The following is a 14,880-nucleotide window of genomic DNA, read 5'->3' as shown; positions in this document are numbered from 1 at the left end:
ATATATATATATATATATATATATATATATATATATATATATATATATATAATGTTCAAATAAAAAACAATTATTTTGTGAGAAGACTTTTGAATAAAGTACACCACCTAAATAGGACACTATACCATGTAAATAAAAAACTATACAAATTTTTGAAACTACCAATCTCAACCACTAGATCTAAGGGTCTATATTTATTCTCATGCTTCTCACAAAACTATTGTTATTTACGTTAACCCTACCATATATATATATATGCATGTTAATAAATGTGATTTTATGATGGCAAGTACGTATGAAAATGGTTTTAGAAACAATTAAATGTCCTAAAGAATTACACTTGATTTGTACGCACGTGTTAAGTTGATGTTTCTAAGATCGGACACGGGCTGGGTCAACTAAAGAAGTCCGCTCATGGGGCAAACTAAAGAAGTTCTCTCACGGGGTAAATTAAGAAGTCCTCGATCAATGTCACGACTTTGTGTTTGGCTTGTTCGGGGCAATTACGGATCCTTAACGACCCGGTGCACGACTATTTATATGTTATGTTGCATACGTTTAATTATGTTATGACGTTTAATGTGTTAGCTTTATTTATGATTTTAAAAACTAGAACTCACTCAACAACGCTCACGTTTTTCATTTATGTATATCAGACTGATTTCAGGTATTTGTTTGAAGATATGGACTCTCTTGGCTGCACTAGAAGTTATTTGTTTGTTAAAAGACTGACATTTCGTTTATCCTATTTATTTTTCTTACTTGAACTTGTTTATCAGATTATGTTTTAATTTCCGTATTGTAAGACTAGCTTCTAATGCTATGGTTTTTTGCTTTATTTCCAATTGTACTATTTGCTTACGATGTTGCCAACGGTAAGGCCTCCCGAGATTGGGGTCTTACAAATTAAGTGAAGGCATATCACTTTGAACTCATGGTATGTGTTTGTGTTTATGGCGAGTTCGATGTGTTTAATATTAGCAAGGTTTTATCTTGGGGAAACCAAGATTGTGCTAATCTTATCTGCTTCAAGTAGCCTCTAAAGAACAACTTTCAATGGAAAGGTCTTTACTTGTCTTAGATGAATCCTGGAATGAAAATTTTTTGATGCCTATATGTTATGAGGCCATTGAAAAGTGATTTACTCCTTAAAACCGAGGACACCAAGATTTCATAATGAAACAATGAACTTGGATTGATATTAGCCAGAGGCTAATTGTATGACTTTTTGACTAGTATCCAATACTTAGGTGCCTTGTGAAAGCCAAGTGAAAAATTGCGACGACTTGCCAGTTGCTTTGATAACATTTGGATGGTCGAATTAATGGAAATGTTGAATAGTGAGATATGGGATTTATGGAATGAGAGTAAGATTCTTCTGACCCTTAGACTAAGCTATTACGATCTACCACCACATTTGAAGCAAATCTTTGCATACTGGTATTTACTATCCATGGATTACATGTTTGACAAGGATGATCCAGTCTTGTTACGAGTCAAATGGATGGCAGGAGGATTTTCATACATGTCAAATGGCAGGGTTGTTTTCGAGAATTATATACCTAGGCTGAGCCGAAATAAAAATGCTCGTAGGCTCTAACGAGTAATGAAATATATAAGCCAATAACCTAAATTTTATTCTTTTGATTATGAATACACAATTTTTTTTGCCTGATAATTTTAAGAGGGATCAAAATCCATTATAATGCATAAGAATTATTATATAAATATTAAAAAATTTTGGCCCCCAAAAAAATTGTGTCTCTGCTGAGGATGTGGCTCGCACACCCTCAAGGCCGCCCATAACCCTCGCCTATTGTCGGGTTATAACCCAGGATTAGAGTCTTGATTCGTCCCTTAACCCCAAATGTCAGTTGAACTGGCCCACATGGGAATCGAACCTCCGTCCCCATTAAAGAAGACATGCCTCTTACCACTGAACCAAGTTTTCAAGACTTTAATATTTCATATATTATTATTATTATTATTATTATTAATATGCGTTGAAGCAAAATACTAATAGAAAGTATGGAAAGCCCGTTGAATTCTCAAAAATAAAATTATGATAATCTAAACTTAAATAAATTTATTTGTTATTTGATGAATACTGTGTAAGGGGACAATGATTAAAAGATCTATTTACTTAATTAATGTAATTGATTGATGCATATTATTATATGCAAAACATTTTTATTAATATGTAGCTTAACTTTTAACAAGTGGGGTATAAAAAGATCAATTTATCCTCTCATGTATCCTAAAAATTAATTCCGTTATGGGACTTTAGAATGGTTGGTCTGCCCCGTTCGCTTTTTAAAACCCTACGCATTTTGCTTACCCAATCAATTTTATGCCCACCCTAACGAAATTTCCTGAATCCGTCTATATAAGTATAGATATAGATATAGAATCGAACCCAAAATCTCTTTAGTTCAATATATAATTTGGCTAGTGATACACTAGTTAGAGCATTCTCATCCCATCCCCTATAATTATTTGTGTGGAGTTTGCAAATTATATTGTGTGATTGTGAGTGTAACTTATAGGGTGGAGAGAGAAATGTAGTGATTTTTTGTAAATTTGGGGAACATTGTTTGACCCTATTTACTTTTTAATATTTGTTGGATTGGTTGTGAGTAATGAAGAGAGAAAACTGTAATAATAAATGTATAAAAAATATTATTTAATTGAATTGAAGAGAGAAATATAGTGTTTTTTTAGTACAATTATAAAGATAGAGATGAACAACGGGATGAGAATGCTGTTATACGCTTAACCTTTAAAAAAACATTGCTAAAAATAGTAAACGTCAGTAGCATCCCACGTGGACTTTGAAGAAAGCATGGAAGATGACATGTCGCCTCCCACGTCACCAGAAACAGATGTGATCAACAATCTTGATCCTCATGACCTGGAATTTCTGCTTTAAAATAAAATGTAAAATCAACAAATATTTTCCCTCCACACATTGAAACCTCACCTTATCTTTGTCCAATTCTCCTCCGGCTCCTTAACCAAATTAAACACCTCAACCCAAACAACACGATGCATTCAATTTCCAATACTCACTATCAATTTCAATTGGAATATGGCATCCAAATTGAGCTTCACCATAACCTCTTCTCGTTTCTTCACTGCTCCAATTAGACGCCCATCTGCTGCTGGTGTAACTTTACCTGCTTCTTATCGCCTGAAGACGCACACCATCTCGCTGATCGGAAGAGAGTTCGTGACTCCAAGGAGATTGATTATTATTTCACCTAGGGCAACCACTGATCAGCCAGGTTATATATATATGCCTTTCATTTTTATTTATTACACTTTATTACTAATTATCTCGTATCTATAATCTTTCAATAATAACATCAACATGACTACTAATCCAATACTATTAGACTATATTAGTTATCTCGCATTCTCGTGACATTATTGTATAGGTCGAGTGCTAATATGGTAACTAAATATATCTTATTATGTTAATGTTAATGTTTAATGAGAACGAGGACTTTCGATTAAACCTTAATACTCTATTATAATAGATTATTAGTATTAATTAATTACCACTCGACTGACTTCGTTCTTAAAACATTAACATAATAAGATATATTTAATTACAATATTAGCACTCGACCGCCCTCGTCTATACAATAATGTCACGAGATAACTGATGTAGTCTAATAGTATTCGATTAGTAGTCATGTTGATCTTGTTATTAAAAGATTATAGGTATGTGATATGACTAATTGGTGAAATTAAACTAAAGTCTATATTTGTATTATGGATTTTAAGATGAGCTGGATGTAACCTTCAAGTAGTGGTTAGGAGTTCTTGTTTATTTGTGCTTGCTTTATAAGTCAATAAATTTCAGAAGCTTTGGCTCTATCTGATAACTATAAGTCATGTTATCTTGACTGCACGTATGGCTAAGTTGCGACTATTAAGTAAAATTGTGTGATTGGACAAGAAGGTAACTTGTCACTTGACATTGAAAATGTAAAATTGTTTTTTTTTACTCTACCAAAAGATAGTGTCATGCAGGTCCAAGTCCCTCATAAAACCTGTCACATGAGACCTGCACTAGTGAAATGATTCATTGTGGCTGGTTTGAAGTAACTAGAATGTTGTGGGTTTGGTTTCTAAGGGGGGTCGTGTTTTACTAGGACCTGTTAGACTCAGACTGTCTGATATATGTCGTTTTGAATTATATATGTTTATAACAAATTAAAGTCAAACTGAAAGAGAGAGAACTAGATTCTAAATTTCACTTTTTTTAAGTCAGTAACTGTGTAGTTAAAGGTGCAAAAGGCGAGGCGTAACTTAGGTGCCTTAAGTGCAGCAATGCTTATTTGAACCACAAAACCACTGGTTTTCCAATTGTTTACTTAAATGCGGCATTTTGGTCAGTCATTACTGAACCTAAGATACATAATCATGGAATATTTGAAGTTTCTGTTAATGGATTTTGATGATAGAATATATTTTTTGTTTTAACACTGGAACACTTGGATTCATGTCTTCCCCTCCTTGTCTTTTGTATTTACTATACTTCAATTTAAAAATTTAGGTTAATTTTTATATTATTAATGAACAGTTTGAGGAACGGTGAACCACTGAATCTGACCCAAACCCGTTTGGAACCCATCTAACACCTACCAAAAACACTTTTCAAATTATCACAACCTATACTTATATGGGTTGGTACTTGGTTTCACCAAAATCGGAGGTTCAAGAATTCAAGTCTTACAAGAGGCACCGTGTGTTTGTTTGTTTGTTTGTTTAATTCGCATCATTAAAAAAAGCTGTATCTGTTTATGAATCAAGAGTAAAGCAGACCGAAAGAGAGGCCTACACTTTAATACTTAAGTTGCGTGATAACTGATAAGGAAAATGCTATAATTAGAGCCCACCTTTTCTGTAGCAGCTTAGGAACAAAATATGAATACTTAGTTTACGATGCTTTTCAAAATCATGCAATTCAACATAAATTTATATTTGGAGTGTTGTGTTTCATTCAGGTCAAGTTAAAGAAGATGAAGTTGTTGACAGCAACATAATGCCTTATTGCAGTTTAGAAAGAAAGAAGAAGACAATTGGTGAAATGGAACAAGAGTTTCTTCAAGCTTTACAAGTAAACCGTCCCCCTTCGGTTTCCATTCCACCTTTTTGTATTTCTTTTTGCATATTACATACTGATTTCCTCTTTTGTAGGCATTTTATTATGAAGGAAAAGCTATAATGTCAAATGAGGAGTTTGATAATCTTAAGGAAGAACTAATGTGGGAAGGAAGCAGTGTTGTGATGCTAAGTATGTGTAGCTTTACTTGTTTTTCATGTTACTTATCAAGATGTCAGCCAGTTTTCTATGTATATGATTGCTTTGTGTTATGTACGTTGCAGGCTCTGATGAACAGAAGTTTTTAGAAGCTTCAATGGCTTATGTATCTGGTAATCCGATTATGAGTGATAAAGAGTTTGACCAATTGAAGATGCAATTAAAGGTATGCAAATGATGGCTTTGTTGTTGATACTTACAAATATATAATAATACCATATGCTTCTGTTTTTCATTGCTGACATGTTATATGTTGACAATAAGTCATTCAGAAAATGCCATTGATTTTATTTCTTCTTTTGTGTTTGATTTTGTAATGTCAAACATCTGACTTCATTTCTTTAATTACGCTTCCAGAAAGATGGAAGTGACATAGTGGCTGAGGGTCCAAGATGCAGTCTTCGCAGTAGAAAGGTATGTGCCTTTAAAACCCTTGCATAAAAATAAAAGTTAAAATAAATTGTTAGTTACACTTCATAAAATACTCAAGATTTATAATCTTGATTATGCATGACCATATCAGCATTCATGAATGACAAATTGAAGGTCTTGTATTTAAAGCCTAACACAAACTTTGTTGTTCAGGAAAAAAAACATTTTTCATGAATAGTTTGCTTTGGGTGTAGGTTTACAGTGACCTTACTGTTGATTACCTCAAAATGTTCCTCATAAATGTCCCGGCTGCTGTTGTTGCATTAGGATTGTAAGTGTCACCTTTACTTATTTTCCTACTTTCATTGTTCATAATTATGCCAACATTCCATTTTAATTACTCTATATATGTTTGTGTATTGTAGATTTTTTTTCCTAGATGACATTACCGGGTTTGAAATCACATACCTTTTGGAGGTAAATGCTGTTTTTCAGTTTCCTTTTTCCATTTTGAAGAACTTATGCTTTGTTTCTAATAAGTTTATTTTTGCAAATATTATCAGCTTCCAGAGCCATTTAGTTTCATCTTCACTTGGTTCGCGGCTATACCATTTATATTATGGTTATCTTTTACACTTACCAACGTCATCGTGAGAGATTTCTTGATATTGAAGGTAGTATTTTGTTAATGAATATTAGATCTTACATATTGGCATTAATCTTTCATTAATTTAATATCTGAGTTTACCTTTTGCAGGGCGTTTGTCCTAATTGCGGAACAGAGAATACTTCTTTCTTTGGAACAATATTGTCTATTTCCAGTGGGGGTACTACCAATAATGTCAAATGCGCAAAGTAAGTTCTGTTACTTTTAACAGCTTAAAGTGTTTATCTAAATGAAAAACTAGATTATTATCTGAATATTGTAGTTATTGTAGTCATGTTCCCACAATAGTTAATTTTGAAAGTAAAAGAAGTTGGGCCAGGAAGTATTGATGGGTCATGCCCAGTTACCCACCCATTTTGGCCTGCATAAAAAACTAACCCATTTTGATCTGCATTCAAAATGACCCATTTTGACCAGCATAAAAGTGACCCATATTTACCCGATAACCCACCTACCCACCCCATCAAAAAGTAACCCATTTTGACCTGTTAACCAACCTGCCCACCCATTTTGACCCACATTAAAAAAAACCCTGTTTTGACCTGCTTAAAAAATGACTTAGTTTGACTCGTTAACCAGTTTGCCTGACCCAATTGATGCAATTTACCTTTGCATAAAATTAATGTTGCATTTGATTCTCTAATTTCAGCTGTCAAACAACATTACTGTTCGATAAAGATTCCCGCTTGATAACATTGCCAGAAGGAAGTGAAGCTTAAGTTGGACGGTATGAATCTATTTCCACAACGTTATCCGTTTTATTCAAATCTCACCCATATCTTATAAACTTTAATCTTTCTATTTATATCAATTACAATTTACCACCCAGTTAAAACAATTGCAGGACGGATCAGTTATCAAATTCTGGATCATGAGTGGGGTTTGTTTGAAGAATGATGCTACTGTACATGTACCTAGGTTTAAAAAAAATAGTCATGCATTTTAGGCGGTATTGCGTAAGTGTGTATTCACATTTCGATCATAGTCGATGTATGTTCATGTGTGTAACATGAGACCATGGATTATGTATGTTCATACGGATACTTTACATTGGGTGCATGCTATGTTCATACATGGCAGTCTTTAAGTAACACTACTCACATTATACATATATATTTGGCTTGAAGAATCATGTTTGTAATAGTGGACCTTGGACTATGATGTTACTCCAATCCAAACCTTAAAAGATTATAGAGGTAGGGTACCAAAAGGACCCAAGTACCCGTACGAAATACCTGCGGGTCAACCAGAAGCCCCTCATAAGGCACCCGTGGGACATACAAACCATCCGCTATAGAGGTAGGGTACCAAAAGGACCCAAGTACCCGTATGAAATACCCGCGGGTCAACCAGAAGCCCCTTATAAGGCACCCGCGGGACATACAAACCATTCGCATAATCATCTGAGGAAGAAACACCCTCATAGCACATGCGGAAGCATCACAGCACCCTCAAAAGTCATCTGCAAAAAGGAATATCCTTCCGCGTAAATAACTACGAGGTAATGTTCCGGGACAGCTGTCAGCAACCAATTACCTTCTAGAATAATCGCCAAGATGCTTTCTTCGGCAATACGTGATCCATCGGCCAATTAGCTAGTGACACGTGACAAGGTCGTTATAACCGTGCACATGGCCAATGTTACCCCGTTAACCAATAATAGAGCAACACGTGTCCAGGTTGTTATACATGCACATGCAACGTATAAGCTAAACCTATCATATAAGGACACACGTCCAGACGGTTATGAGGCATCTTCTAAAAGGACAGCTGGCCCAATCACTTCCCCACACCCTTCGGCTATAAATACCCTCTCAATCATCATGAGGTATTCATTCACCATCACTGTACTCTCTCAATTTACTTAAGTACTTTATCTCTTCATCAGAACGGTACTTATTCTCACGCCGGAGGGTGGTTACGGGAAGATCCCCCACCTTGTCCTTCCCGTAACAAGCTCACGGTATTCTGTTTTGCAGGATTCACGTCACCGGACTTTGGGGATTGTATTCATATCGTATTGGCCGTAACCGTATCCTACCTTGTAGACTCATTGAATCTAGGACCCATTAGTGGGGAGCAGATCCGTGTTTCTTCAAAGATATTAACTTGTACAAAAATCAGGTTTGTACATGTTCATTTATAAGGAATTGACTATATATGACACGAGCCTAATTAAACTTCAATGTATATTATTTTAAAGCAAAGTTTTATTATTCATCGTTTATCTATTTAAAATTTTTATGTTCTAATGGAATACATGAGTACAACATGACAACTACTCCAATGGAGGTATTATTACAGTGAAAATGTACATATCTATGTAGCAAGATCACACAGATATTGTAAGAAAGTGACTCAAAACCCTTTTAAATAGACAAAATGGCAAAACAGGTCCTTTATGTTTGCATGATTTTTCAATAGACGTCTTTTGGCAAACTTAATGACAGTAAACATCCTTTATATTTGAAAAATCTATCACGTTTTGTCCTTTAACCCTAACCCAGTTAAGTATTTTTGTTAAATTTGGTCATGTGCAATGCACATGAGGGTATATTTGTAATTTCATAATTAATTTAGCACTTAAAACTAAAAATATATATATTTAAAAACTCTCTCTCCATCCCTCTCTCTCTCTCTCTCTCTCCATCACCACTAACCCTTTCTTCTTCCTGTCTCCCTGAAACATACAAAACCACCACCACATCCACCGAACTCCATCTCCATTTGTAACTCTTAACCACCACCCACCGCCAACAACTACATCCTTGTCTCAATACTCTACACCACACCACCACTCCGGTGACAATTACAGATTCGACAACGATGGCGGGTATTTGAGACATGAACAGAGTGAGCCCAAATAACTAGGGTTTTCTTTTTTTTTTTCCGGCGACTAACACCTGGTTACAACCGTCCCTAACCACCGCTGCACCCACCATCGGAATCCAAGGTTTGTTGACGAAATCCCCGTCCCAAACCACCGTTGCACCCACCATCTATTCCAAACAACCACCGGTGGAAACAGTAGCAACGTATGATTGATTTCATCGATCAAACCATCAATTTCTCTCAACTCGACCGCCTCAACAACTTTATCTTTTTTATTAAAACACTAGAAACTATCATCAGTTTCGCTTCAAAATTAATGCTCCATACGATAGGGCTTTTGGTCATTATGCAAAGCCAAATAGATTTCTGTGTTTACTTACCTTGAATTGGTGTCTGATTGATAAAATCGGAGTTCGTGCGGCGGCTTTTTGCAGCCGGGTTCAACGGCCTAGGTTTGGTGGTAGTAGTTTGGTGGTGGCTGTGGTAGTTGGGTTTGGTAGCTGCTAGACTGTAGTGGTTGTTTAATGTTGGTGGTGGGTTTTGGTGGTGAGGAGTTGCAGAAAAGAAAGAAATAGAGAGAGAGAGAGAGAGAGAGAGAGGTGAGAGAAATAGAAAAGAAAGAAAGAGACGGGGGGAGAGAGAGTATGAATGTTATATATTATTTTTTAGTTATTAAATAAACATTTGAAATTACAAATACACCCTCATGTGCATTGCACATGACCAAATTTAACGAAAATACTTAACTGGGTTAGGGTTAAAGGACAAAACGTGATAGAGTTTTCAAATATTAAGAATGTTTTCTGTCATTAAGCTTGCCAAATGACGTCTATTGAAAAACCGTGCAAACATAAATGACATGTTTCCCATTTTGTCTTCAAAAAATATAGGTTATAAGTTGAGTGATGATAAATAAATCATCAGCTATAACAAAAAGAAAATTTAGACTTGACAATATGCAAAACATGGATAGATAAATGGAAGTTGACCTTTGCTTGGTTGGTAAGTCAACCCTAGGTTCCAGTTAGCTGGAGCCACATTGTAAGCCGTAATGGCCTATTTTGTAGTGTATGAACTTAGCCTGAAGGAGAGTGCTTGACCCTTAAGAGTAGCGAAATCTTGGTAAGAAGCCGCCTAGTTATGGCTCATGCTGATCCAACCGGTCTTGGTCCCTTTGACCCACATCTGATTGATGTCACCAACACCCGCAACATTCATCACATACACCAACAACCAGTATCCATTTCCTTGAAAAGAAAATCAGATCCCACCTTTCCTCATACTATTGCATGGAATCCTAAATATCCAAAAATTAATTTATGCAAGCATTTAGCCAATATCATATTAACAAGTTACAATTTGTGAAAATAATAACTTAACTAAAGAAATGCACCTGTGTAGATGATGGGGACGATGCCAGCCTTCCACTGAGCAATTTTCATGAATGCGGGCTTAGCCATGTCGAAATGGGTCCGAGGAGGGTTGCACCATCCTCCATTGTTTGAATCATGAGCCCAGTTGGGTGGGCAAAGGTTGGTGGTAGTAACGGTTGTGTAACCTATGCAGCACTTGGACACGCCGTCTTTGGTAGCATTGACCACATGCATATCCATTGCTAAAGATCGTTGAGCTCAATGCAGCTAGTTGTATCGGTTCCATATCCGTTGGTAATCAAGTTTCCATATTATCCACAAGCACCCCCTGAAACATTAGTTAACAAATATTGTTACTTACATAATACACTGTTGGAAATTATCGAACCGGTTTCGGTGAGATGGGCCAAACCGGGAGTTCGAGTCGTAATCAAACTCGTTCTAATATTAAGGAATAAATAAACATGTTGGTTTATCTATTTAAGTATATTAGATAAAGTAGTTTGTGTTTGAGTTTGAGTAGAACTAGGAGTCATCTAATTCTTATAAATACTCATTGTTATCAGTTTTTTTGATGTAGATTTTATGAATAATAATATTTGCAAGTTGGCAATACGTTCTGAGTTTACTGCTGCTGTGTTTCTGATTATCAATTCATTACCAGAATTGGTATCAGAGCTTAGTTTTGATCAAGACCTGCTGTTGGGGAGATTCAACAGAGGAGACGTCCGAAGTTGGGTTAAGAGAGTAGCTGCAGCGTGACTAGGGTTTAAAGTCACGTTTTGGATCCAGAGCCACCAACACTGAAGTCAATTAATCAGAAGTACGGCCGAAGAGGCAAGTTCAATATGGTTGAAACAAGCTCATCATCAGGTGGTTCGAAGGAAGGTGCGACACCAACCCTTCAGAACCCGGTGTTAAAATCGATTAATTATGTCGTGTGGGCTATGAAGATGAGGGCGATTTTTAATGTACACGGGGTTTGGGAAGCGATCGATCCCGTGTACAAAATGCCAAAAAGAATAGTTTGGCTGTTGCTCTCTTATTTCAATCAATTCCAGAAGATCAGGTAATGCAAGTCGGGAACATGGCTACCGCCAAGGAGATGTGGGCAGCACTTAAAACTCGTCAAATGGGTGCTGATCGAGTAAGGGAGGCTAGGTTAAAAACCCTAACCCAAGAACTTGACAATATGAGAATGAAGGAGACAGAAACTACAGACGAATATTCTAATAGGTTGTCCAGTATTGCTTCAAGATCTGCATCACTTGGTGAGGTTGTGGATGAGACGAAGCTCGTCAAGAAGTTTCTTACTAGGCTTCCCCGAATGTATATTCACATTGTTGCTTCAATTGAACAAACAGTTAATTTGAAGGACGTTGGGTATGAAGATGTGGTCGGTCGATTGAAGGCTTACGAGGAACGAATCGGTAACGAAGAACTACATGCGGACGGGAGGCTAATGTTTGGCAGGTCCGACTCGTATAATAACCGAAAAGGCGATAATGTTCGGGGTCGAGGAAGAGGTAGTTATGGGAACCGGGGTCGTGGACATGGTAGGCCTGGTAGTCAAGACCAAGAACGGGTTAATAACGAGGCTGGTTCGAGCTTAGGAACAATCAAGCCTAAGAAAGATCGGTCCAAGGTGATGCGACCAGCTCGGACACTTTGCGTCATTGTGTCCAGACCGAAAACCACCAAGACAACAAGAGGCGAACGTAGCTGAAATCGAAAAAGCCGACGAGGTTGTTTATATGCACGAAACGGTCCACTTGAATGAGGAGCGTTTAAGGCCGGATCGATATTAAAGCGACACCGAGATGGAAGACGTTTGGTATTTGGATAATGGGTCTAGTAATCATATGATGGGAAATCGTGGGTTTTTCTCAGAGTTGAATGAGCAGATAACTAGTAAAGTGAGGTTCGGTGATGGCTCATGCGTTAACATTAAAGGGAAAGGGTCGATTCTCTTTCAAGAAAAGTCAGGGGAACAACGGTTGATCACTAATATATATTATATACCGAAACTAAAGAGTAATATAATCAGTCTCAGACAAGCCACCGAGTAGGGGTGTGATGTTCGGATGAAGAATGGGTTCCTAACAATGCACGATACCAAGGATCGGTTATTGATGAAAGTAACGGGAACGAGTAACTGACTTTACAAGATAAGGTTGAAGGTCGGTAGTCCGGTGTGTTTGAAGACGGTGATCGAGGAAGACGCATGGAAGTGGCACGCACGTCTCGGTCATATTAGCTTTGATAAGCTAAACACCATGGCAAAAAAAGGGATGGTTCATGGTCTACCGAATATCCAACACAAAGTGAGGTTATGTGAATCGTGTTTGGTGGGAAAGCAAACGAGACAATCGTTTCAAACGGCAAACTCGTATTGAGCCGCTCGAGTATTAGAGTTAATTCACGGTGATTTATGTGGACCGATAACACCGGCAACACTCAGAGGTAACAAATTTATTTTTGTTTTAATTGATGATTTTTCACGGTATATGTGGATAATCTTGTTGAAGGAAAAGAGTGATGCTTTTGACAAGTTCAAGAAATTCAAGGCACATGTCGAAAAAGAAACCGAGAAGACGATCAAAACACTCCTAACCGATAGGGGAGGAGAGTTCACTTCACACGAGTTTCGAGATTTTTGTGAAGATAATGGGGTCATTCGACATCTCACCGCGCCATATACGCCCCAATAGAATGGCTTGGTGGAACGTCGAAATCGAACACTTATGGAGATGACTCGAAGTATCATGAAGGCGTTACAAGTTCCAAATTATTTGTGGGGGGAAGCGGCGCGTCACGCAACATACCTAATAAATCGTGTTCCAACCCGGGCGTTAACCAATAAGACGCCGTATGAGAAGTTAAATGGAAGAAAATCGAGTGTGAAGCATATAAAAGTATTTGGGTGTATGGCATATGCTAAAGTTGAAGCTACACATTTAAAGAAGTTAGACGATCTCTCAATATCACTGGTTCATCTCGGAACCGAACCGGGCTCAAAGGCGTATCGTTTGTACAACCCGAGCACCAGAAAAATTCATGTCAGTCAGGACGTGATTTTAAATGAAGGAGCGGGCTGGAGTTGGACTAAAACAGGTGAACAAACTGAAAATCAGCCAGGTATGTTTACTTATATTTGGGGAAATGTTGTTGATTCCGGAATAGGCCTGGTACATGTTACAGGAGAAGGGCCTGGTAATGACAACCCATCCATTGAAACCGAAGATGGCAGCCCAAACCATTCTTGCAGCAGCCCGTTAACAGAAGTCGCAGACTCTAGTCAAGCCCAAAACAGCCCATCAATTGTTTATAGTTTTGCAGGTATAAATATGAGTACACAATCGCCACCAGTAGCTGGTTCGACTCGTCAAATAGCATCCAAAACAGCAGAAACAAACCAGAACCTAGCTCAAACTCCGGTTCGCAGATCTGAACGAGTTCATATTTTACCCCGAAAACTAGACGACTATGTCCTTCATGTCGATCTTGATTATGATGAGCTTTGGCTTACGACTGACGAAGAGCCAAATTGTTATGAAGAAGCAAAATTGAAGTCTGAATGGGTGAAAGCAATGCGAGCTGAACTCGAGTCTATCACGAAGAACGAAACTTGGAGGTTAGTCGAGCCACCGAAAGGCGTGAAAGTTATAGGGGTAAAATGGGTTTTAAAGGTGAAAAGAAATGCTGACAGTACTTTAAATAAGCACAAAGCCCGTTTGGTGGCGAAAGGGCATGTTCAGCAACACGAGATTGTTTTCGATGAGGTATTTGCACCCGTGGCCCGTATCGAGACCATTCGCTTATTGATAGCCTTAGCGGCTGCCAACGAATGGGAAATTCACCATCTAGACGTGAAAACAGCGTTTTTACACGACGAGTTAAAAGAAGACGTGTACGTGTCTCAACCGGAAGGCTTTGAAAAACGGGGCGAGGAATACAAGGTTTATAAGTTGTTTAAAGCCTTGTACGGGTTGAGACAAGCACCGAGAGCTTGGAATACCAAGTTGGATCAGATATTAAAGGATATGAAGTTCGTTATTTGCTCAAAAGAACAGTCGGTGTACCGCAAGACATGCGGAAAACATTTACTAATCGTTGCTGTTTATGTTGATGATTTATTTGTAACAGGCATGAGTTTGAGCATTATTAACGAGTTCAAGAAAAGAATGACGTCTAAGTTCGAGATGTCAGATCTCGGAAAATTAACGTATTACCTCGAAATCGAGGTTTCACAAGAGCAAAGTGGAATTAAAATTAAGCAGGAGGCTTATGCAAGGAAGATTTTG

At 37.5% G+C, this 14,880-nt stretch overlaps 1 protein-coding gene and 1 pseudogene across 1 annotated transcript; one reads left to right on the top strand and one right to left on the bottom strand.

Annotated features, from left to right (window-relative positions):
* Nucleotides 1-3,084: 3,084 nt before the first annotated feature.
* Nucleotides 3,085-7,462, top strand: LOC143624414 (PGR5-like protein 1A, chloroplastic). Its single transcript, XM_077095079.1, has 11 exons — nucleotides 3,085-3,284; nucleotides 5,016-5,128; nucleotides 5,209-5,305; nucleotides 5,398-5,498; nucleotides 5,690-5,746; nucleotides 5,959-6,035; nucleotides 6,130-6,181; nucleotides 6,268-6,378; nucleotides 6,462-6,559; nucleotides 7,021-7,098; nucleotides 7,216-7,462. Exons 1-10 carry the CDS (start codon nucleotides 3,089-3,091, stop codon nucleotides 7,088-7,090), a joined length of 972 nt encoding a protein of 323 aa, XP_076951194.1. The 5' UTR covers nucleotides 3,085-3,088; the 3' UTR covers nucleotides 7,091-7,098; nucleotides 7,216-7,462.
* A 2,645-nt stretch (nucleotides 7,463-10,107) lies between these two features.
* Nucleotides 10,108-11,133, bottom strand: LOC143623117 (expansin-A7 pseudogene; annotated as a pseudogene).
* Between the last annotated feature and the right edge of the window lie 3,747 nt (nucleotides 11,134-14,880).

This window comes from Bidens hawaiensis, unplaced genomic scaffold, assembly GCF_021521415.1.
Source record: "Bidens hawaiensis isolate Kalapana, Puna unplaced genomic scaffold, B.hawaiensis_p1.1 tig00000369_1, whole genome shotgun sequence".
Taxonomy (NCBI): domain Eukaryota; kingdom Viridiplantae; phylum Streptophyta; class Magnoliopsida; order Asterales; family Asteraceae; genus Bidens; species Bidens hawaiensis.
Note: the sequence above shows the minus strand (reverse complement) of the source record. Positions and strands in the feature narration are given on the sequence as shown.